Source organism: Lepidochelys kempii, chromosome 5 (genome assembly GCF_965140265.1).
Source record: "Lepidochelys kempii isolate rLepKem1 chromosome 5, rLepKem1.hap2, whole genome shotgun sequence".
Taxonomy (NCBI): Eukaryota; Metazoa; Chordata; order Testudines; family Cheloniidae; genus Lepidochelys; species Lepidochelys kempii.
Genome location: NC_133260.1, coordinates 49,626,641 through 49,649,574, shown reverse-complemented (window position 1 = coordinate 49,649,574; position 22,934 = coordinate 49,626,641). Strand labels below are relative to the sequence as shown.

The 22,934-nt window shown below is 43.5% G+C and overlaps 1 protein-coding gene across 1 annotated transcript; it reads right to left on the bottom strand.

Moving 5' to 3' along the window:
* Positions 1-12,359: 12,359 nt before the first annotated feature.
* FOXD1 (forkhead box D1) lies at positions 12,360-14,615 on the bottom strand. The gene has a single exon (XM_073346203.1). It carries the CDS (start codon positions 13,995-13,997, stop codon positions 12,837-12,839), a length of 1,161 nt encoding a protein of 386 aa, XP_073202304.1. The 5' UTR covers positions 13,998-14,615; the 3' UTR covers positions 12,360-12,836.
* Positions 14,616-22,934: the final 8,319 nt, after the last annotated feature.

The following is a 22,934-nucleotide window of genomic DNA, read 5'->3' as shown; positions in this document are numbered from 1 at the left end:
TCTCAGAACCAGTCTGGAAAACAGTGTCGGAAACGGGAAATGATTGCCCCCCCCCCGGGTCAATACCGGTTTATCCATAGGAGGAAGAACTTCCCTGTTTAATACTTGGACAGAATGGTTTTTAAAGAGTAGATACCACGCATCAATAGGACAGCATGACACTGATTCACGCTGTTAAGGTATTCCCCTCCCCCCATCCATGCGAGCTTTGAGAGCACTCTACAAAGTAAAGTAGCTGCAAGAGTCTATTTTTCTTCTAAAAGCTCTCGTCTCCCCTGCAAAGGCCAGTATGTGATGATTGGGTCGGTATTTGCTGCAATGCTTTGCCGGAAAAAGAGCGACATTGGATGACAGGGTTCCCCTTTTAACATTTCATTTCAGGCTAGTTGAGTCACAATGTTAATTTTACTTAACTGCAGCGTGTGTTTCACGTCTGTTAGAAATATTAGCAGTTTTATCAATTATTTATCAAAATAATCATGCCTCAGTTTCTTAGACTGGTAGCCCTTTTGTTAGATCATACCTAGAACATTATTTCTGCTTTGCTTTCTTGAGGTTTCAAAAACTTCACTTTCATGTACAGAAAAATGTATTGTTTCCAAGTGCAATTGAAATCATCAGCCATTTAGCCCAGCCACTTTATTAGTAATGGTGAATTTTACATACAAAACTTACTACAAATTATCTCATCGTCCTGTACAGGACGACACGAAAACATTCTAAACAAAGCCGTTTGGAATCAGTAAGGCCAGTTTCAGAGGCGAGGCTGTGAGATCACGTTTCCCCTGACGTGAGCTGTAGCTCAGGAAAGGTTATGCTCAAATAAATTGGTTAGTCTCTAAGGTGCCACAAGTCCTCCTTTTCTTTTTGTTTCCCCTACAGTAGATCTCTTCGGCTCTGTGTGCAGTTTGGGTCCAGACAGTTTTGCAGACTGCATAGGCTGACATTTAGTTAATATCTTTCGCTGAGTTCCATGTTCTAACCTAACAAGATTAAGACCAGTGACCTGATGGTATTTCTTTTTACATCTGGCTTCTTTCCATGAAAAGGGATTACTGCAGCAGAACCAGTGGGAACCTTACCCCGGCGGAACCTCTGTTCTACAGCTGGAAAGCCTTGCTCCATCTTTGCGGAGGATGCAAACCTAAACCCAAGATCAGATGAGAGATCAGGTGCATCTAAACTCTTGCTCTCCGATTTGGAAAGCTCTTGTCACGTGAAACGCCTGATTAGTCTCACAACCAACCACCCATCCTCCGCACCCAAACCAGTCTTTAAACTGTAGCCCCCTTTTCAAGCGAGTAATCCCACTAAAATACATGGTTCTACCAGCTAGAGAAAGGCCGGCGGGATCGCCACCCACCCGCCCACTGTGCTCTTGAAAATAAACCAGGTGGGGCTCAGCACTTCGGATAAAAGTAACCAGGGCAGTGCTAGCTGAAGCGGGGGAAAGCCTGGTTTGATCATTAGCACGACGCACCTTCTCCCGCTGTCCCCCCCTCCCAGAAACCCAGGCCGCAGAAAGCGCAAGGGGCACAAAGACAGCGCTTCGTGCAGCTCATCGATTAGCCGCCACTCTGCCCCCAGCTCCTGTGCGGGGGGAGGGAATTGAAGTGGCGCCCAGCACTTCAGCGACCACCGAAGCGCCCCAGGGGGCGGCCGATGCCCTGCGGAGAAATCTTTTAGCCAGCCGCAAAGAAGGGGCGAAAAGCCGCCTGGGGCTTCCTGGAACCTGCCTGCGTGTGCAGTAGACTGAGAGCCTGACAGCAAGTCGTTAGCCAGCCAGGCTGCGGCCCGCCGACATCTTTCTCCTGGGTTTTTAGGCTTGCGTTCCCTTTTTAAACAACTCAACCCAGCGCTCCGGAGAGGCAGAAGACGGCGCGGAAGGAGTTTCTTTTGAGTGATCACGGTGATCTATCCAGGCCCTCTAATTAGAGAGGGATCCAGGGGGGGCATTAGTTTCCAAACATTTTAATCGAGCCCTAAGCAGGGCCCTTTTCAATGGCAAGGGATAAACGTAGCAACTGTTACAGTCCCACTGAATAGCTGCCTCCCATGGTGGGAATTCAGGGTCCTTTTCACTACCCCCAAGCAGTTTAGTCTATGGGCCCAGCAGCGCTCCACAGATCTTCTAATTAGTCTAATTAGAAAGGTGGATTGATCGATGTAGGGAAGACAGAATTGAGTTAGGAAGATGCCAATCTGTACTTGGGAGCTGTTTATTCTCTGTGAAAAGAAGGTCGTAGAGTCTGGGATTCACGGTGTGCCCAGGGCTGGATAATGAACTGGCGAAGAAAAACTCTCCCGAACTTTATTTGGGTTGCAAAAAACTTAGAAGAAACTGCCCTTGTTTCTTTCCCCAGAGGAGTGTGTTTTCCAAGCTAAGCTCTCCTCCCCGAGGTGTTACCTTCATGAGAGGTGGGTAAATTCCAGCATTATTTTTTTAGGGCGAGCAGCTGAATCTACTTACAAGACACCGCCTCCCTTGAAAAGTAGTCAGCCATCAAACCCCCAAGAAACTCTAACTCCTCTTTCTGTCGAATAACTCCTGAAAGGAGAAGTCAAAATGATAAACTTCCCCGCAGGTCAAGCGCGATCAAAACACACTGGAGAACTCGTGTTAACCACTGCATTTGTTCAATACACGCTCCCTGTGCCGACGGAGACGCCCAGTTACTGACAAAGCAGTGACATTGTACTATTAAAATATCTACTACAAGAAACAAAAAGTTGGCGCTAAGTGCCCCTGGCGCAAAGGTTTAGATCTGTGCCGCAGCTTGCCGCTTACAATCGGGAAGTCTATGTATTTTACTAACTAATCCGAGTCCCAGAACGAAGATGTTCGTTTAATTTGAAGAAGTCACGGGGCCCGATCCTGCCGTCTCCGGTTCAGCAAGGACCGCAGGATCGGGTCCTCCGGGCCTTTTCCACACTTATGCTCGCTGTTGTCAGAATTTATGGTTAAATAGTCCGGTGTCTATGAATTGGGACTTTGCACTGTGTACGAGGAGCCTCCCTTCCAACTAAAGGTAGAACTATATGCAAGAAGAAAGTGTCCTGGGCTTTGTAAGAGAGATCGAAAGCGGGATTTAGTTTCCAGTTCCTTGTTCGCTTCTGTTATGGACATAGCACGATACCCTGTAATATATAAGGGCATTTTTCGTGCCTGACGATCCTGCATTTGTACAACAGCTGATTGATATGATCTCCTACTGCTGCAGCCTACCAGAGGCTGGGAGAATGAAAGATGAGGCTCTGTCTGACGTTCTGCGCATTCCAGCACATATTCTTGCTGCAGGGAGGAAGAAGGTACCGGAGGGAAACTGCGCGGGTGGTTTGGGGAACACTGAACCTTTAATTGGGCTATAAATCAACCAAGAAGTGTGGGGTAGCGTGTGCAGGTGTAAAAACAGAGGGAAAGTCTGCCGATCAGCAAACGCATCAGGGCAAGTCACAACTCCCTCCGAAATGTCACCCTGATAACTCAACTGACAGCAGAATAAACACTGGAGAATTAGAGAAAGGAAGGGACTCGGGACACTGAAGGCCGCAGTCTCCACAGCACACTTCCTGCGCATAAACAGCAGCAAACTTGAGCCGGTTTGAATGAGTGGGGTAGCTCGGCTTTTGCAAACGGCATGCAAAAGTTGGGTCGGGAATCCCCCCCTCCACCGAACTCCTCTCCATACACAGCCCCGCTTCCAGCTGCATTGAAACCGCCTCGAAGGGTTACGGCATAGAAATGTAACTAAGTGCAGTGGTTCCAATGCCAGGGTCACAAACAGATGGAAACCCCTTCCCTGCCTATGGGAGAGAGAGCGCGGGGAATTTCCGTTTCCTTTCGCATGAACCAGATTATAAAATGCCCAAGCGTGTAAAAGATCTGTTATCACGCTCCCCCTTTTCTGCATCATGTCAGCACAAGACCGCAGAAGAAACAAATCATAGGGAAACACCCAGTTTTTCCTTTCAGCGGCGCTGATTTTTAGAAGCGCCACTCATTCTCCGACAGATTGAGATTACAAACAAAATTGCCAACGATTTGAAATTAAATATTCTGCTCAGGAGCAAAACCCTGTCAAGCCTCCATCAAGCCGTTGGCAAAAGCCGTGAAGGGATTCGCAGACAAAGGAAAACAATAGAAGTCTAGTTAGATCATTTTTCTGGACATTGTTTACGGTCTGGAAGGGATCAATCGCTTCAAAACGTTACCAGTAAAAATGATCCGGAATGGAATGCAACTAATCCTTTTAGGTTCCTGTCAACTGCTTCCACACAAGGAATCCGATTTTTCAAATCAACAGTCCAGAACTCAGTTGGTGAAGAATTTAGGTTTGCATGAGCTTTTTAGTACACGAATCATCCTGCAGCTCCAAACGCTTCCCCTCTGCACCCTGTATGTGAGGATCCCAGACCAGTAGGGTCTGCAACACTTTTGCGCAATTCATATTATCCCCCCACAAAACTGACTTTCTTTTTACTGATTCTCAATGAAAATGAGAGAAGTAAAAGACAGGCACGAGGCTGTAAACGGGTCCATAAATCCAGCGCCTCCTTAGTCCAGTCCAGAATCCAAGGACTAGCCCAGGACATCAGCAACTGCTGTATTGCAAAGGATGAAGGGGGAGTCCGGTACATTTGTCTCCTGTTGGGGAGCGCTGGCCATTAGGGGCCGTAAACGTGGCTCTGGCACCACTGGATTATTTACAACAGCACCACAAAGGTATCATGATTAAAAGTCTTGTAGTCACGCAAAATGTCAATATCTCTGTTACCTTCCTTACTATGTTATTTAACTGAAACACTTCTACTTCTCTCTCTGTCGAATAAGAGAACGCTAATTCGATATACTTATCGGTCAGAACAAGCCGGGTTCTTAAAACTGTTTGAGGCTTTTTATTAACATTTTAGATTTCTCTCTCACTCACAGACACACACACCTACCTCTAAAACTAGGAGTTATATCCTGCCAGTGTTTTTTACGAAGAATACCCCATTGATTTCAATGGAGAATTCTGGTAGCAAGGAAGAATGCTCTAGGCCAAACTTAAGTGATCTAAATCACTTCCCTTCTTCCTTTTGTGTTCCAGAGATCTTTAGGATTCAAAATCTGAAGAAAGCAAAATAATCTATTATTGTTATGAAAGCAGTTTGTTAATTAAAAGAAGTTCCAGACCATTCACTCCTAATGTCAGCAAATTTTGAGCACCCTAGACTATTAGGAGCTGCTTCTATGCAGGTACAAGGCATTCGCTTGAGACACATCCGTGTACTTTGGTGTTTGTTTATAAAGAAAGCAGATAAGACTGCAGTATCCTGAACACAATGCACAAAGGTATTTTCCAGTCCAACACCCCAAACCACCTACTCAATTCTGTCTAAATTCTATAGCGCAACTTGTGGTACTTACTGACAGAGAACAGCTCAGCAAACTGTTTCAGACTGCGGTGGGGGGGGGCGATGTTGGGCTCTTAATATACTTAGATTTTATTTTAAATTACAATTTCTTCCGGGCTGTCGATTCAGACGCGGTTGTTTTAAACACATATGCAAAATGCATCTCCTAAGGGACATACACAGGAAAAAGTTATTGGAATTCTATTTTTGTAACTCTTTAAAAGGAGTTGAGCAAACTTTTGCTCTTGAATAATTCAGATTAGGTTGCTTGTGCTGGGGATGGAAAGTTTGTCTAGTTTGTTGTCTGCCTGTGAGAACGTTCCTCTGAGAAATACGTCGGGATCCGGAAGAATTGCAAGTATTGTCCTATTACACACATTGTCACAGACGCGGGCAAGCACATTTTTTAAATCAAGAAAACAGCCTCAGTACTTTGAGGTGAGTCATGTGCTGAAAGTGATCTCAAGAAGTTAATTTCCAGAAAAATGCCGCCCTTTGGCCTCGCGGACAAAGCTGTGGGGCATTGTGTCGTTTTACTGTAACCAGTCACTAATGAAGAGACTGAGCAGTACAGGGGAGACTCCACAATGTACAGGTATGTTATATTGAAATTAGCTGTGCACGGAAAGCCTTCTAACAAGCCCAAAGCGGTGCCCTATGGTAAAGTTAGAGGAAGGAATAAAGCTGGATTTAACGATGGGATTATTTTACATAGACAATAGTTCTTGTTGCCAAATAGTACTGAAGCAGTTAAATCATCTAGGGGACCTGATCCCTTCTGCTTTTCAGAGATTTTTTTTCAATTATTTTCTTTTTTATGAACAAGCTTGAATCATTGGTCTGATTTGAATGTCATGTAATTTTATTGTAGTCTGGACAGGTGGAATTCCCTCGTATACATATGGATGAGAAAACTATTAGCTTCTTGTTGTGCTTGCTAAATATATTAGTCAGACCTATGGGTCTTACTTTTAAAAGATTATAGACAGATAAGATTATGTTTATCTGTGTATTAAATAATACACATATAATCAACCCCTAGAAATGCATACATACATAACATAACTGGAAAAGAAACGTCCACTGTTCTTTCATAACAAAAATACTTTAAGAGTGGACATTTCTTTCTCAATCTTATTCAACAAAATTCTCTGAGATACACACATATATTTGCAAAAATACCTTCAGACTCAATCGTAGACAATTCTTTCCTAGCTTCAGCCGGAGGATTAATGCAACTAAATATATATTTATCTGTTCGCCTCCAATATAAATTGTGTGATTTCTCATTTAAGTACAAGGCCCCGCAGAGGTCTGCCCTTTGTTTTGCTCCATCAGTGAAAGGAAACATTAGAATCAATGCCCTGTGTCTTTCCTGATTTGGAGGAAGGACAAGTTTAATTGTTTTGATAAAAACACTTTCCCTCTGAATTCAGTTCCCTGATATATTTTCTGGAATTGACTAGACACTGCATCTAAAAACAATTCTTCTGTGTAATCCAGTTCATAATTAACGCTGCTTTCTTGGCACCCACAAACTATACTCCGTGGCCTAAATTAAATGCCTTTTTTCAAAGTCCAGAAGAAAAGACCATGTGAACTGCAAGAAATACTCCACCAACGTCTTTGTGGAGAGCTAGAACCTTTCCATATTTGTAAACACGTGGCCTCATTTCCAGGGGTGCTGAGGACCCGTAGTGCCCTCAAGGCACTGAAAACCAGGTCAAATTTTCATCCAAGTGTCAACCAAATATATTGCAGTGAAAAGCGTCCGCGCGCCTTCCTTAGAGAGTATTCACAATGGGAACAGTGGGTTTAAGGTGCGTGACACTTTCATGGTCTTCCCCCCCCCCCCGGTAATTTACCGGTTGGGCAATCCCTGGAGTATATATACTCCCTCTTACCCCCCACTTCAGATCCAGACAGGCAATACGGACAGCTCCTCTCCTTTTTCAGCTAAGGAGCGCAATGTGCGTTACAAGAAGCATATCTAGAAAAACTCTCCAGGGAAACTGCAGGGACTAACGGCCCCCACTTTGCACCCACAGAACAGGCTCGCGCTCTGGCTCCCTCTTCCCCAGCCAGCAGAGTTCCGCTCCCTGCCCGGGCCAGCCTTCCCCAACGCCCTGGGCACACGGCTCTCAGAGTCGATTTGCCTGCTCACCTCGAAATGCCGAAGGGGGGGGGGCCGCTTCCTGATGCAGCTGGTCAAATGTTCTAGCAGGAGAAAGCCTTGCCGGAGTGTGCACCTCAAATAATCTGGAGCTGGGGATGGGCACAGGTGAGGGAATTCCCGCAGGAAGGTAACAGCTGCTCGGGAAAATATAACACATAAAAGATGGAGCAAAGTAATCAGCTAAATAAAGCTATGACTGTGAAATATGGTACTATTGTACTGGAGAACAATATCAACAAACGATTTGCAAATCTGTGGCTCCCAGCGGGCACGCCTCTGTTTTATAAAATAAATCTGAACATAGTAATCAGTAGGACTCCCATGCACACGGCTCTCTGGTTTTATCACAGCGGCACGGATTCAAAATGAGTAAGTGTCACACGTTTTCAGTGAAATATACATTTAAGGTGATTGGAGGACAATCAGCCGGGAAATAGGATGTTAGGAGAAGAATGCAGCTGTTTGTGGCGCTGAAAGTGATTTGTATTTGCACACAAACAGAAAAAACTACAGAGTAGAACAGAAAAGCAGGTAAACAGCAACCCGCAATTCCGGGGCAGGGAAGGGGATATTAACAATGGTTTAAAAGTTAGTTAGTTTTCAAGAAAAAAAATAGCATGTATTATTATAGAATATAGTACCAAGATTACACTTACCTGCAGCCGATCTGGAAAGCCTCCGAGCCGATGAAACTCCGTCGATACGGGAAACAAAACTCTACATAATTGGCATAACCTCTTTCGAAATTAAAAGGGATGCCGACGAAACGTTGTGTGAGCTGGGAGGGACATGCTGTTAAGAGTACTTGAAAAACTGATTTGCTTATGATAGTATAAACCCTGAAAAGCAGGGTCATGATCACAATTTCCATTATTTCTGTCAAACACAATATTATTGGAGACTACTCAGGTACTTACTGTGACTAATGAAGGCAAATATTACACACACTGTACTTCTGTCGTCCATACCTGAGGCCATTAAAGCGCACACATTTTCCAACAGATCTACAGGCCTCAGTCTTAGTGAGAATAACTGCCAGCTACTTCTTGTGCTTAATAGTCTTTGGAATAACGAACCACACCAGGCTGAAATAGATCTGGGAACAGGTGAAAACAGTTTTCCTGTCCAGACAGCGAGGACAATTCTGACACTGAATAGTTGAAATAATACTACATAGAAATGGCCTGAATTATCTTCACCAGCAAATCTACATCCCCAGGCAATAACAGAAGCAGCTCCTGACTCAAACTCAACCCTCAGTCAAGCAGAGAACTCAGAGATATGGGACTAAGGAGGGAGAGACCAAGAAAAGACAGATTCAGCTGTTCCACAGGAAGACTTTTTTAAAAATGACAAGAAACAAGTGCATACTCAAAATAATAGACACCCTACCTCTGGAAAATATTGTAAAGGAGGCAACCTATAAAAAAGAAAGCCAAGAGTATAATGGCATTCGCTTTTCTTTCTTTCTTTCTTTCTTTCTTTCTTTCTTTCTTTCTTTCTTTCTTTCTTTCTTTCTTTCTTTCTTTCTTTCTTTCTTTCTTTCTTTCTTTCTTTCTTTCTTTCTTTCTTTCTTTCTTTCTTTCTTTCTTTCTTTTTGGTTAGTTGACACTAGCTAACAGCAAAACTATCGCACCTTTCAGTTACATCAGCAGAACCTTTGAGGGTAATAGAACTATTGGTAAGGCAGGATATATGCAGATATGCCAACTACTCAGGTTTGAAATTGGGGAACAGTTTGGTTTTTCTTAAAGGAGGAGTGGGGAAGGACTCAATTTTTTTTTTTATGCCTGAGAGAAATGGTATATTATCTGGTCGAGAAGAATTAAAATACATCATTAAAAATAAATAAATGATCCAATAGAAACAAAGCCATACGTGGAAAGAAACATTTCTGGAAAGAGAGACCGCGTGTGGTATAAAAAGCGATTGAACACATAAGGGCTGCATTAAATTCCCAATAGATAACATTTGGCTAAATCTATCCCTAAATTAAAACGCTGCATAATAGCACCATAAACTAAAAAGTTTCTTTTTGTGTGGTCCTTCTGGAGGAACTGCTTGAAACACTAGCCCCCATATAGAGCAATCCCCGCCCAGTTCAGCTCCAGTAATTCGTCTCCCAGCCCTAAGGGGATACGAAGAGGAAAAGAGCCGGAATAATGAACCCACACTTTGTAGCTGGGAGGAGGAGGCGGCGACACCGTCATGTTTGTCTCCCCACCAGTTTGTTTATTAGAGGCCAGCCTATTTAGGAAGAATGGCTCCACTGGGCTCCATCCCTGCAAACACTACAAATGTCCTTCTGTTTGCCTTCAAAGAAAAGGGGACACCGCGCTACATTTGCATGCGAATGGGGAGCCCCAGCTCAGAGATGTTGTTAGCCCCATCAGCGGCTTTAGGGCTGGCCGGGCGGCCGGCCTTTGCTACAGCACCTGCTCTGGCTGAGCAGCCTGGACTCTCGCTGCTCAGTGCAGCACGCACAGGGGGCGCTGGGCCCTGAGGGCCCTGCAGAGCCCACGGCTGTTTGGACAAGCACAAGACACAACAGCTAAAGAAGTTAGGTCTTGCCGGTGGAGACAGACTAAACACCCACACGTGTGTCCCCAAATGAGTGATGGACAGTCATTTGAACTCTAGCTGCCAGCGACTAATCATGTGTCTTTCAATTTCCAAATGGAGGCCTCTGCTCAAATTGGAGGGAAACCACTGATATGAAATATGCAAGGAGCCTTTAATATACCTTTTCTCATGAAAGGTACGGCACCCAAGGGGAAAATAACACCCAGGCACACACACACCTGCGTGTGTGGAGACAGCCTTATGGACATGTAACATAGCTCTCTTCCTGGGTTTTGTTGTTATGAAGCTAAAAGAAACAAGTCAAGGGAAGGGGCCCGCCTGAAGCTACTTTCCCCGTTGCACCGATAAAGGGTGGAGATTTACATGTTCTGTCATCTAAAAGCACAGTCTTGCTAATAAGAAGAATAAAAGCATGAATAATATTCTGTGTGTTTGAGAACTCTATCTAGTATTAATAAATATAGACCTGTTTCCCCACTACAAACTTTCACTGATTAATTTAAAATCTTAACCCCTATGGATAATATTTTCAAAATTGGTTACCTACTGTTAGGCTACTAAATCCCTTTTTAGACACCTACATAAAAGTAGCATGATTTCCAAATGTGCTGAGAACTTGCAGTTCCCATTGGGAGCTTACTAGTCACCCACGTTTGAAAATGTTGGCCTGTATTTTAGAGGGCTGCTATGAACAGTTTAATTCATGGTTAAACTACGATTTTAAGGGTACTGGCCAGATAATTTAAACTCTATTAGGACAATGTTTGAGAGATTTAACACATATTTACTCGAAGTGCAATATATTACTCCAGCAACAAATATGTCTTGCAATAGTTGACTTGAAATGATTCTGAAAAATGTAGACCTATTTCTTCTACAGGAATTTTTATAAACTTGTATTTAGTAGGTCATTTGTGAATAATAATGAAGTAAAATATTTTCCCAGTCTTCTTACAAGGACAAATATATGATGCCTTTGAGATTTTTCTCTTATACTAAAGATTAAATGTGACTTTTGTTCTCTAAGAAACTCAGGCGACCCAAAGGGGCCCTTCATCCATATGCTGCAAATGGAGCTCAGCAGAGACCAGACGTTCAGTCATTCCGCTTATTAAAAACAATTTTAACACCGCATTCCTACAAACGAAATACAAAATCATGATTTAGCTATCCAGGAGAGCACAGACCACTATCCTTCTGTAAACTGAGGAAAAAACCCTTGAAATGTGAAACCATATAACTGAAAAAAAACTTCCGTTTTTCAGGAAATCAGGATACTTTGTTCTTTAATCTGCCAAGATATGCTTGAAATAAAATCACAGGGGATACCTTTTAAACCGAACTCTCTGATTTGGAATCTATGTGTTTGTAATTCATAATATTCCATTCAGTCACAGGTCCATTTTTTAAAAGTGTGTTTTTCAAATTCTGACTTTGTGTCCTAATTTTTGTCTAAATCTGATATGATAATAACTGCGTATATGTATATATTCCTATTTAAATTACTTGAATATTTAATAAATGGCTTCGGCAGAAATGTATTACATATTTAAATGTACCCTTTGTACTATATTATATATATATATATATATATACATATATAAAGTAGCTGAAAGTACTCGTATTATCTTTACACCAACCTAAAAGTATAAGGTGAAAATTCCCCATAATAGCTGTTTATAGAGAATTTATTTTTCTTTTCCTTCATACTCTTTGAAAACTAAATTGATGTAGTTATGATTTAAAACACACCCAAAAGTATTAAAATTGTCGACATTTATTGACCCAAAAGCAAATAGTTTTAGTTTTAGAGCACTGTAATTTGCAGGAAGTGGATATCTTCCAACAACAAATAGATTTACTTACTCCCCCCATTTATATTTTTACTTTCTATTACCTGTTATTGTTGACAATGGCTAGACTGTGAAGATCATATTCTCATTTTCTTCTTGGTCAAATCCTTTAATAAATAACTATTTGCTGTAAAATATTGGGGATACTGTTGTATTAACTTTTCTGTTTTTCTACTAATCGCAAATCAGAACTCTCACTCTAGCCGGTGGGGGGAGCGGAGGTGTGCTAAGGAGGGGAATGTCCAATGCCAATTGTATGGGTGGGACTTTTTTGAAAATTAAAAAATTTATTTTTGAAAATGTGTAAAAAATGTACATTAGAATGGTACAATAATACTTGCCAGTAATTTTAACAACATTCCTTGTAAAGAATACGCATAAAGTACAAAATAAAAACTCCGTATGTCTATTATAATACAAAACACAGGTTAAAATAAGAAAGAATAATCTTGACTTTCTTCTGTGTAAACATGTTAATTTCCTTTTATAAAAGTACATGAGACAAGTGTACTAAAATGAAAAAGTATTGCTTTATTGTCCACCCTCACGACCTTTCATTTCTCTTGTACATTATTGTTTTTGAATTCCTGGACCTGAGAATCTCTGAACTTCAATGGTTTAGAGATTTTTTTTTAAAGGAATACGATATAACTTTCCAACAACAAAAGTTTCTGCCTATGCAGCATATAGAATTGGCTTTGCATAAATATAGGTATCGAACAACAAAGTGGCAGGACACAAATCGGCTGTATAGAATGTCTGTTTCAATTCGTGAAGGTGAAAAAAGGATATACCCCGAATCCTACCTTCTGAAAGACTTTAAATCGTTAACAATTTGAAATCCTAGCAGTAAAGTTTTCGACATTGGACAAGGCTGTCCCTTGGTGCAGTGCCCCTAAGGCCGCGGCGGCGGAAGAAACGGAGGAAGAAGAAACCAGAGACCGGGCTAAGACTGGAACCACCGCCGACTGCGACACACAGCTGCTGCCAGCACCCCCGATGATGCTCTCAATGGAGAAGGGGGAGCGGGCCAGAGCCGAGCTGCTGGATTTGGCAGCGTGCAGAGAAGAAGTCAGGGACGGGCTCAGCTGGGGCGGGTAGCGGAAGGTCCTGGCCAGCTCCGCCGCCGGCAGTAAGGAGGCTGGTGGCGCTGCAGGAGCAGCCGCAGGAGGCAGGACGCGGCCGGCGGCGCTCGCGGGGGGCTGCCGGGCCGGCGGGGAGTGGTGGTGAAAGGCAAAGAGGGCGGCGGAGTGGGGGTGGTAAGGCTGGAGCTGAATGCCATATCCACAGCTGTAGGGTCCGTAGCCGTAGGGCGCCGGCTGCTGGGGCGGCGGCGGCTGCTGCAGGAAGGTGCCCGGATCCACCCCGCGCAGCAGCAGCTCGGGCGCCGGCAGCGGCTGCCGCTTGAAGCGCTTCCTCCGGCGCAGGAAGCTGCCGTTGTCGAACATGTCGGCGGACTCGGGGTCCAGGGTCCAGTAGTTGCCCTTGCCCGGGTTGCCGGGCTCGCGGGGGATCTTGACGAAGCAGTCGTTGAGCGAGAGGTTGTGGCGGATGCTGTTCTGCCAGGCGGGGAACTTCTCCCGGTAGTAGGGGAAGCGGCCGCTGATGAACTCGCAGATCTCGCTGAGCGTCAGGCGCTTCTTGGGGCTCTGCAGGATGGCCATGGTGATGAGCGCGATGTAGGAGTAGGGCGGCTTCACCAGGCTGTTCTTGCCGGCCCCGCCGCCGCCCGCCGCCGCCTTGTAGGGGCGCTGGGAGCAGGTGGGGGAGCTGCCTGCGCCCACGCACGCCGGGGACCGGGGCAGCGAGATGTCATCGGGGAGCTCCCCCACCTCCTCGTCTTCCTCCTCCTCCTCTTCCTCCTCCTGCGCATAGGGGCGCCCGCCGCGCCGGAGCTCCTCGTCCTCCTCCTCGCCCTCGCCCACCACATCGATGTCGGTCTCCTCAGCCAGTCCCGAGGCATCGGACATCTCCGAGCTCAGAGTCATGGCTTGGCGGAGCGGCTCATCCGGGGCGGCTGGGCCGGGGAGCCGCGGCTGCCGGGCACGCTGGAGTCCCCTTGCTTTGCTCCCGGCGGCTAATCCGCCCAGCCAGAGCCAGGATCCGCCGCCCCGGTGCGACCAAGCAACACACACAACAACCAGCAGCAACCTCCGGCGAGCAGGCAGCGGGAAATCTCTCCCCCTCGGCTGCGCCCCGGAGTTGGTTCCTCTCTTTCTCCTCCTCGCAAAAAGCCCTCGGACATTAATGGATCCAGGGAAGGAGGGAGAGCGATTAGTATTGGGGGGTGGTGAGGGGGAAGAGTCTTGGGAAAGATCTTGAAAAGGCTGGGGCTGAGTCCAAAAGAGGGCGGCCTTTCTTCTCTCCTTATAGCGAAAGGGGGCCCATCACATGGCTCCAAACGTCAGCGCCACAACTGGGGAAACATCTCAGCGCGTTCCTCCTCGGAGAAATCAAAAGAGCACTGAGCAGGCAAAGTCCGGCGGGTGGGGGTGCGGGGGGAGGCACGACAAAATCGCCGCCCCCGGCAGTCCTGATGTTTCCAAGAAACTCGACTGCCCGCATTGCTAAAGGTCAGGGTTGGGAAAATGAAATACGCAGTCCTTCCTGCTGCCTCTCCCAATATACAGTGTGCCATCCCGTTGCAGTTCCTCCCCCCGCCCTCCGCCCTCCATGTGCCGCAACACCAAACTGCACTTCTGTTGCTGGGGTTATTCTGAGTAGTCGCTGGAGAATACATTTGCTACCCAAATCACTGCCCAAATCGCAAGGCTTTTCAGCAACAGAACGCCCTTGGTGTCCTCTGTTGCTCGAACCTTCCCAAGAGAAGAGGAAATCTCACCAAAAAGGGAGCGAGGCAATCCCAAATACAGGAACTGTCCATGCAAAATATTCCACGGGTGGTAGGGAAATCTGCATTTTATTGTTTCATTCATTAATATTTTGAGACACCCCCCCCACCAGCGCACACGGTTTCTTTTTTTCCCCCGCGGTTTTACTACACAGGAGGAGAAAATGCAAAACCATCTGTTTTTACCGGAATGTTAGTGGAATATAGTCGTTTTTGCAGATGAATTTCTTCTGAAGACCATTTGATTTTAATTCAATAACTGCAATTGAAGACGAGGGAAAAGGAGAACACGCCTGATAAAAATATAGACATTTTTATATATAATAATTAAAGTCGGTCTTCGAGTCAAGGGTAGGAGCATTTTCAGGATCTGAACGGAACTTTTGGTAGAAGGAACATTTCCTAACCATCAGGATGGGGGTAGTGCTCTAAACCTCCAGTGAAAATGCTTCTTCGGGCAGAAACTTTTAGAAAACTCTTTTTTCCTCTCTTCGGGGTATTTGTCATTTAGGAGTGGTATCACACATAGCGTATATCTCTAGCTGTCAACCGAATCAAAAATATCCCCACTATTTTCATATTTGATTTTAAGGACTTCTTTTAAAGGAAGAAGTGTAGCCCTTTCTGTTGTATGAAACACAGAAAGAGAGAAGTCCCCTTCTCGTGCAAGGAGAAACAAAATAACATATTTTAAGAATCTCTTCGCCTTTGAGCTGTTGAGCAAAAGTAATAAGAAAGTGAAACACAATTATATTTCCAAATAATATCATGATATTTTTTCAATGTCAGCCTACACATTTTATGATAACAAAAAATCATACTCCTCTCAATTAGAGGGCGCGCACATTTAATGGATCACTTCTGACGTTAGATGGGAAAGATAATGATAAACGCACTTCTAAGCACTCTGACATGAAAAAGAACCATCTTGAATATACATATTATACATAGTTCTGCCGAATTAACTCTAAATTATAATCTGTTTTAAAGTAGGACGGTATATAAAAGTTGTCATTTTATTCTGATTACAATTATTTTGGAAAGAAAATATAACTACGTGCTATAACGCATATTTCAAAGGCGATAAAATATAACATTTTATTTAAATGAATTTTCAATATCTTTTCTAAATCAGAAGTTACAAGCAACACTGTTTCAAACTCAGGTTAATGGATTTGTGAACATAATCCTTGTTAGTATTTCCAAATAATCCTATTTACATAGTGTTCATTACGGAGAAGCCAATGGAGCATACCACAAAAAATTACAAAAGCAAAAGAATAATTCAATCAATAGCTATGTTTTGGCTAATAGCGTTTTGTACCTCTGTAGAAATGACAAAGTAACTCTAGTTGTATTAAAATTAGTGAGTGAAATATCGTTTATGCGGGGAAATAGTTTTCCGTCTGAGGTACCAAGGCAAGTTATATAAAGTTTCCTTACTTGAAAAGTGTTTACAGTTGGGGATTTTTGTTTGTTCTAGTTTCTTGTTAGTTAGTTAGTTTGTGGGTTTTTTTCAATTCTCTTTGTCTTCTAGTACCTCTCACTGTGTTTTTTATTACATTCCAGACTGTTTATAGTCGTCCAAAAAGAGCTAAATAAGAAGAATGGAGTTTAACTTTCGTGGACAGGCACCAGCTTCACAGAAATAAGAATGCAAAAATAATCATACCTGCCTTTATCTTGTCTGCCAAAACCCGTGCATGATTCATCTGTGTACATTTTATATGTGTAACACATGCAGAAAACAGTGTTCTAATATTGACCCGTATCGCGACATTTTATTTCCATGATTTTGATGCACAGGCCGATGAAAAACTCAAATATTCAAATAAACTGAGCCCCTTTGTCTCAGGTGGTTAAAACGTATCTTCCCTACACACTTAGAAAATGTTATAAGTCATCTTCTGTCACTCGAGGAAAGAGAGGTGGGGTTTACTGAAGGGCAGTGAGTCAGCTCTGACTACAGACAATTAAGATAAGGTTTTATTGCAATCCCTCAGAGTGATGGTGACTTTTTTCTCACCAAAAGAATATTTGACTTCTTTCCTTCCAAACTTAAAAAGGCTGAGCTAAAAATGTGTGACAGAAGACAATGAAACAAACAACGCCGGACATTGCTCAACAGGGCAATAACCTCGGGAGCAGGCCCTGGCTGCAGTTCTCTGGACAGCTCTGCTGTGTTTCGCTCGTGCAGGAAATCAAACAGCAGGTAAAGAAGGAGAAAGCAAAGTCCATCTCCTTGCATGTGTCAAATGAACGGCAGTGCTCGGCGTGAAGAACTGTAGGGCCCAGACAGAAGCTCTTTGCTAAACAACCGGCAGCCCAGCGATTTGATGTTTTGCTCTTTTTACAGACAAGACAGCGAAACTCAAAGTTGAGTTACCTCATCGGAGCCGAAATCGCGCTGCTTCTCTGCAGATCTCCCTTCAGGGAGCTCTCTTTGGCGGAGATTCTCCGCGGACAAGGGATGCCACCTACCGGCAAAGATACTGGCATGCCCGAAAACGGGTATTCGTGAGCTCTCCATCCCGGTCGGTCAAGTTTGCTTTGGAGTTTGTTCAGTACAGTGTGCTAGGATGACAGCCCTAGTCCCCAACCCCAGAAAGCCGAGCATTGCCGAGGGGTGACTGGCTCCAGCGCCAAGAGGAAAAGACACCGCCGGTGCCCAGGCAGCTAAATAGAATTCTTTGGGCCATATTGTGCTATCCATTTTGAAATCAATAGGGAGTCCTGCTTCCAGATCCATGGCGCAGATCTTGCCCTTTGTCCTTACTAGCAGTTTGCATTAAAAAGTTTGATGAGAATGCTTACAAGCAAAGACTAAAAGGAAGAACACAGAAATTTATATGATTCTAAGTATCCGCAAATAATAGCAATCCACTGGAGAAAATATGTAGGGCTGTTATGGAAACAAACTACCAGACGACATTGTTTACACCCCTGAGCTTTTTTCTGGGGTTAATTCTGATTGACTTTTAAGTGTCTATTCATTGTACACTCGTCAAATGCTAATTTCAAGGTGTGGAAGGGCTCGCACCACTTCATTCTTCTATTGAGAATGCTCTTTGTATAAGTTCATAATATCGGAGAGGGTTTTAGAAACTGAGTACATTAGTAATATGCAGCATGTTAATATAATTCCTACAAACAGTTATGGTGTATTGTTATTTAAAGTGAACAGGAGAGATCTGGATATTAACTGTTAACGGCAATGACTCTACCGATTTGTATACTTCATTCTAGACAGCACAGTGTGTAAACATAAACGTCTTCGCTAAAACCATATAGGGCCATATCATGCGATCGATTTGTAACCAGAATTTCCCCAAATTCTGCCTCAATTTGATGGCACAATAAGGCCCATAGAAAATACATTTACTCATTACATTCTTGCTTTCTAGCCTATATTCGTGTAAAATATGTCCCCAATTATTTATTGTGTACATTTATTTAAATGGAAGCATTCCTCTGGAAAACCCACAGTCAAGAAAAGAAAAGAAAAGAAAAGAAAAGAAAAGAAAAGAAAAGAAAAGAAAAGAAAAGAAAAGAAAAGAAAAAATGCAGCCTTCAGCGTCCACGGCAAACAACTCCAGCCATTTATTCGATATGGATATTTCAACTGATACAGGAATGTGAATAGGAGATTGCCATACACAACATAAACTGAGCAGGAAACTTGTTTTCTAAGCAGGTTTCGAAATCGGGAAGAGTTGGTGTCAGCAAAGGTTTAACCGACAATGCAAAAAAGGACAATTATTTGCCCTGACTAAGGAATTTTCATGACTTCTGATAACACTGAACATCCTCTGCAATGAACTGGCCATTTCTGAGGAAAGAATCTCTCCAGTATTTGCTAACCCTGATATTGTCTAACAAACCGAAGCAGTCGCATTGTGGACAAGTTAATCATTTTTATACCCACCTTCTAGACAAGAGGAAACTATTAGGATTTCCACTTAGACACCGTCCCCAGTCCAAAATTGGGCCAAATTCTGCCCTATGTTCCTTGATCCTCACTGACTTCAATGATCATGGTTTCAAGGGTATGACTGAGAGCAGAAGGAGAGAAACTGTAGACCTAAACCTGTAAAGCTTTACTCCTAGAAATAGTCCCATTTTAGTCGGTGGGGATTACTATCTGGAGTGAGGCTTGTTTTCTTGTTTCTATCATTCAATTTTATCCAGTCCCCATTTAGTTCGCTTATAGGGCCTTTAGCTGAATGGGAGTTTTGCCACTGACTTCAACGAGGGTGCACAAATAAAGTAGGCTGCATAAGTGAAAGGGAGGGGACAATACAGACATAAAGTGGGAGAGATGAGAATGGGGCACGGGCAAAAGCAAGATTTAACCTGCAAAAGCAAAACAACATGAAAATCGTAGCGTGTAAAAAGTCTGTGAGGCCCTAGAGACGCAGCAAAATAGTAAATGTACTGTATGCATTTGTATTTCTTTTAGGGCACCTCTCCTAAGGCCTGGGCACTGCTACAACAATTACAAAATGCAGCACAAAAGAATAAAAATGACAAAATCTCCCAATAGTTCCCCTCCCACACCCAGCCTACAGTTATACTTGCAAAATAATCGTCGTAATGATCCACAATAACTCAGACTCGGATCATCCTTTGTCCTTCTGTTTATGCAGCGTAAGATTGCCAGCGTCATTAGCAGGAATATCCCTGGGCACGAATGATTACCACGGCAGGTATTCTATCCTGAGTTCACTGGCAGACACATGAGACACTTCCTAAAAAGAAACAGAGCCTTTTTAGAACTGTCAAACAACATGAATGTTTAAAATACCAGAACTGGAAAGGAAGGGAAGTTTGGATTAAAAGTGTGCAGCTCTGTTACCCTTGGGAGGACAACGTGATTAGAATAATGGCGGGCTGTATTTTTTTAAGTATCCACACGCATACAACACATTACGTCTTTTCACTGGCTAAAATGCTTATGTCATATACTCCATAACTTATACCTTAGCTACATACATAAAATCAAATCCTGCTTAGTTTACTAATGCAAGTAGTCCCTTTAACTATTATTCATTCTAACCCATCTTTTAAAATCCCCGTACATCCAAACCACCTTCAAGCACATATTCGAACCAATAGATCAGCCCCGTGCTGTTCCCTAGAAGTTCACAGTCTCCAGAAGGCTGGGGATGAGCGAGTTCCAAAGCCAAGGATGTTCCCCTGTATCCAGTCCCCAGGATTCAAATCTGGGGATGGAACAAGAATTCTTTAGCTGATCTCAGCTGCTGGGAAGGATGACTAAGCAGAGAAGCAGCCTCTTAGCTAGTCACGACCCAGAGCATCTGAGCATTCTAGGTTAAAACCAAAACCTTGAATTGCGTATGGAAACAGATGTAGCACCTGCTAAATCAGATATACCTCTTGTAAGAGATGAGCAAATTCCCATCTGACCTGGTATCTCAGTCACCTAGGCTGTTCTGGGTGACTTCACCGCTATGTTGATGGTGAACCTTATAAAATAAAAGCTCAGAACTAATGATCTACACTGTAACCATCCCCATGTGATTTTTTGTTCAACACATAGCTAGGCACCCTTTGAACCTTATGTTTGGGTTGGCACTGGAGTCAGGGAATGTGAGCACACTTTGCCAGACATTTAGGATGAGGTCAGAGTTTGCTTTTGCTCAGCAGTACTAACAAATACATTATTTTAGGGGAAAATTGGAAAAATCTGCAGGAATTCTTTACTTCTGATTTGGAAGAATTAGGATGCCTCTTCCTCCTTTTCTCAAGAAGTCAGGAACATGCATATTTTTATTCATTAAGGATGATTTTCTCAAAATAATGCATATTATCTGAATTCGTAAAAGTTGGGAATTGCACCTGTAAATTCATGAGAAGGCTGCTCAACATAGAATTAGATTCACATATTCTCAAACACAGTTCACATATGCCTGCACATGTTTGTAAAACTTCCTATTCACTGCTCAAAAACTGGCTGAGTGTGGGAGGGTTGAACTATCTATAGCTATTGACTCTGAAGGAAGAAGAAATAAAAGAAGAGCAGGAGTGGAAAGGATGTTGTGGATGCAGTAGATGATTATCTACCCACCTTGATTATCATACACATTGTGAAGAGAGAGGTCACTTTGGATGGGCTATTACCAGCAGGAGAGTGAGTTTGTGTGTGTGTGTGGGGGGGAGGCGGAGGGTGAGAAAACCTGGATTTGTGCTGGAAATGGCCCAACTTGATGATCACTTTAGATAAGCTATTACCAGCAGGACAGTGGGGGGAGGGGGTATTGTTTCATGGTCTCTGTGTGTATATAATGTCTACTGCAGTTTCCACGGTATGCATCCGATGAAGTGAGCTGTAGCTCACGAAAGCTCATGCTCAAATAAATTGGTTAGTCTCTAAGGTGCCACAAGTACTCCTTTTCTTTTTGCAAAGACAGACTAACACGGCTGTTACTCTGAAAACAGTAGATGATGGTGAAGAAGGAGGCAGAATGTATCCTAAGTTTTGGGGCTACTTTTCTGAGGTAAGGCAAGTGAATGGAATATGCCCTATGCAGGGAATACTGGAAGGAAGGGAGCCATGCCTTATTCAGTGTGTACTTTATAATACAGTGAATGAGATAGTGCTCTCTGCACCTTCAGAGATGTGCATGACCTGTTCACAGCTAAGTTAGTCACACAAACTTGTGGCTTTCCTTCACTTTGAGGACAATTCCCAAAGTACAGGTTGTGACCCTGAGGGAGGTTTCAGAAATGACGCAAGGGGGTCATGGGAAGGTATGCAAAATGTAGCATATTGCAAATAAAATACAATAAAATAATACAATTAATGTGATAAAAATGGATATACAACATACGTTTTGGAATGGTATGGTATCCTTTAATGCAGCGGTTCTCAAACTATGGGACACAGGAATGTGTCAAAGGAGGTGCAACCTGTGTGCTTTTTCTTTGTTTTTTTTTAAAGAGTTCTGACTGTCAGCTTTGGGTGGCTGGGGCTTGTGCAGAAGGGCCGTGCACATCCCAGAAGTGGGGATAAAGCGGTCACCTGGAGCCCGAGCTCTCCCCCGACCACATTCAATCACCTGGAGGCGGCAGGGCAACAGCTGTCAGCACCAATGCAGAAGTAAGGGTGGCAATAGGGACACTAAGTCTGCTGTGAAAAGTGATATTGACAAATATCACTTTTCGCTTTGCCACCCTTACTTCTGTGCTGCTGCCTTCAGAGCTGGGCACCCAGTCTGCAGCTGCTGCTCTCTGTTCTGCCTTCAGAGCTGGGTGATGGTATATGTACTTGCAGGTGGAGGGGGCATAAATAACTACAGACACAAAGAAGGGGGGGCCTGATCAAATAAGTTTGAGAACCATTGCTTTAATTCAATCACTATTAAAAACCAAACCAAATTCCGCTGGGATTCTCAGAGTGGACTGGAGCAGCACATGAGTGTGTGCAGCCAGTTGTTTGAGCCACTGCTAATAAAATGGTTCTTTCTGTGTGTGCCCGAATTTACCTCTCTCAAAACAATACACGCCCCATTAAAACACATTATTTATTAAGGATGACACAAAGTACAAGTGGTCTTTCACACAGACCATTCAAAGCATGTTCATGAATTACAACATTGACATGCTGGATGTAATTGCTGTGGAACAGAAACACTGCTGAGCTTCACACAATTATGGTATGTATGTTTAGTCTTCATTGAAGCTCAGTTCAGACCAATGGGTGATTTGGAAAGATGGTTTCATTGTAACCCCTGCCTGCTCAGAGTAGCCCTCTGTCCCCTTCTGGTTGTGGCTAGGCCAGCTAGTGCTTGATGAGCCTACTATAGTCTTCGCTAAGAGTAAAACATCTTCTAGCTCAGATAGTAGAGGCTGATGCATTTAGGTCCCAAGTTTGATCCCTTGTTGACACCCCAGTGTGGGCCAGCAGTTACATCATTAAAAGAACAAGTAGGTTCCAACCATGATGGGGGGGGGGAGTAGAAATATGACCCAGATATGGTTTTACATCACTTGAGAAATTTAGAAACCAAACATCCATTTCTGAAAGATAATATTTTCTCCAAGAAATATGCTC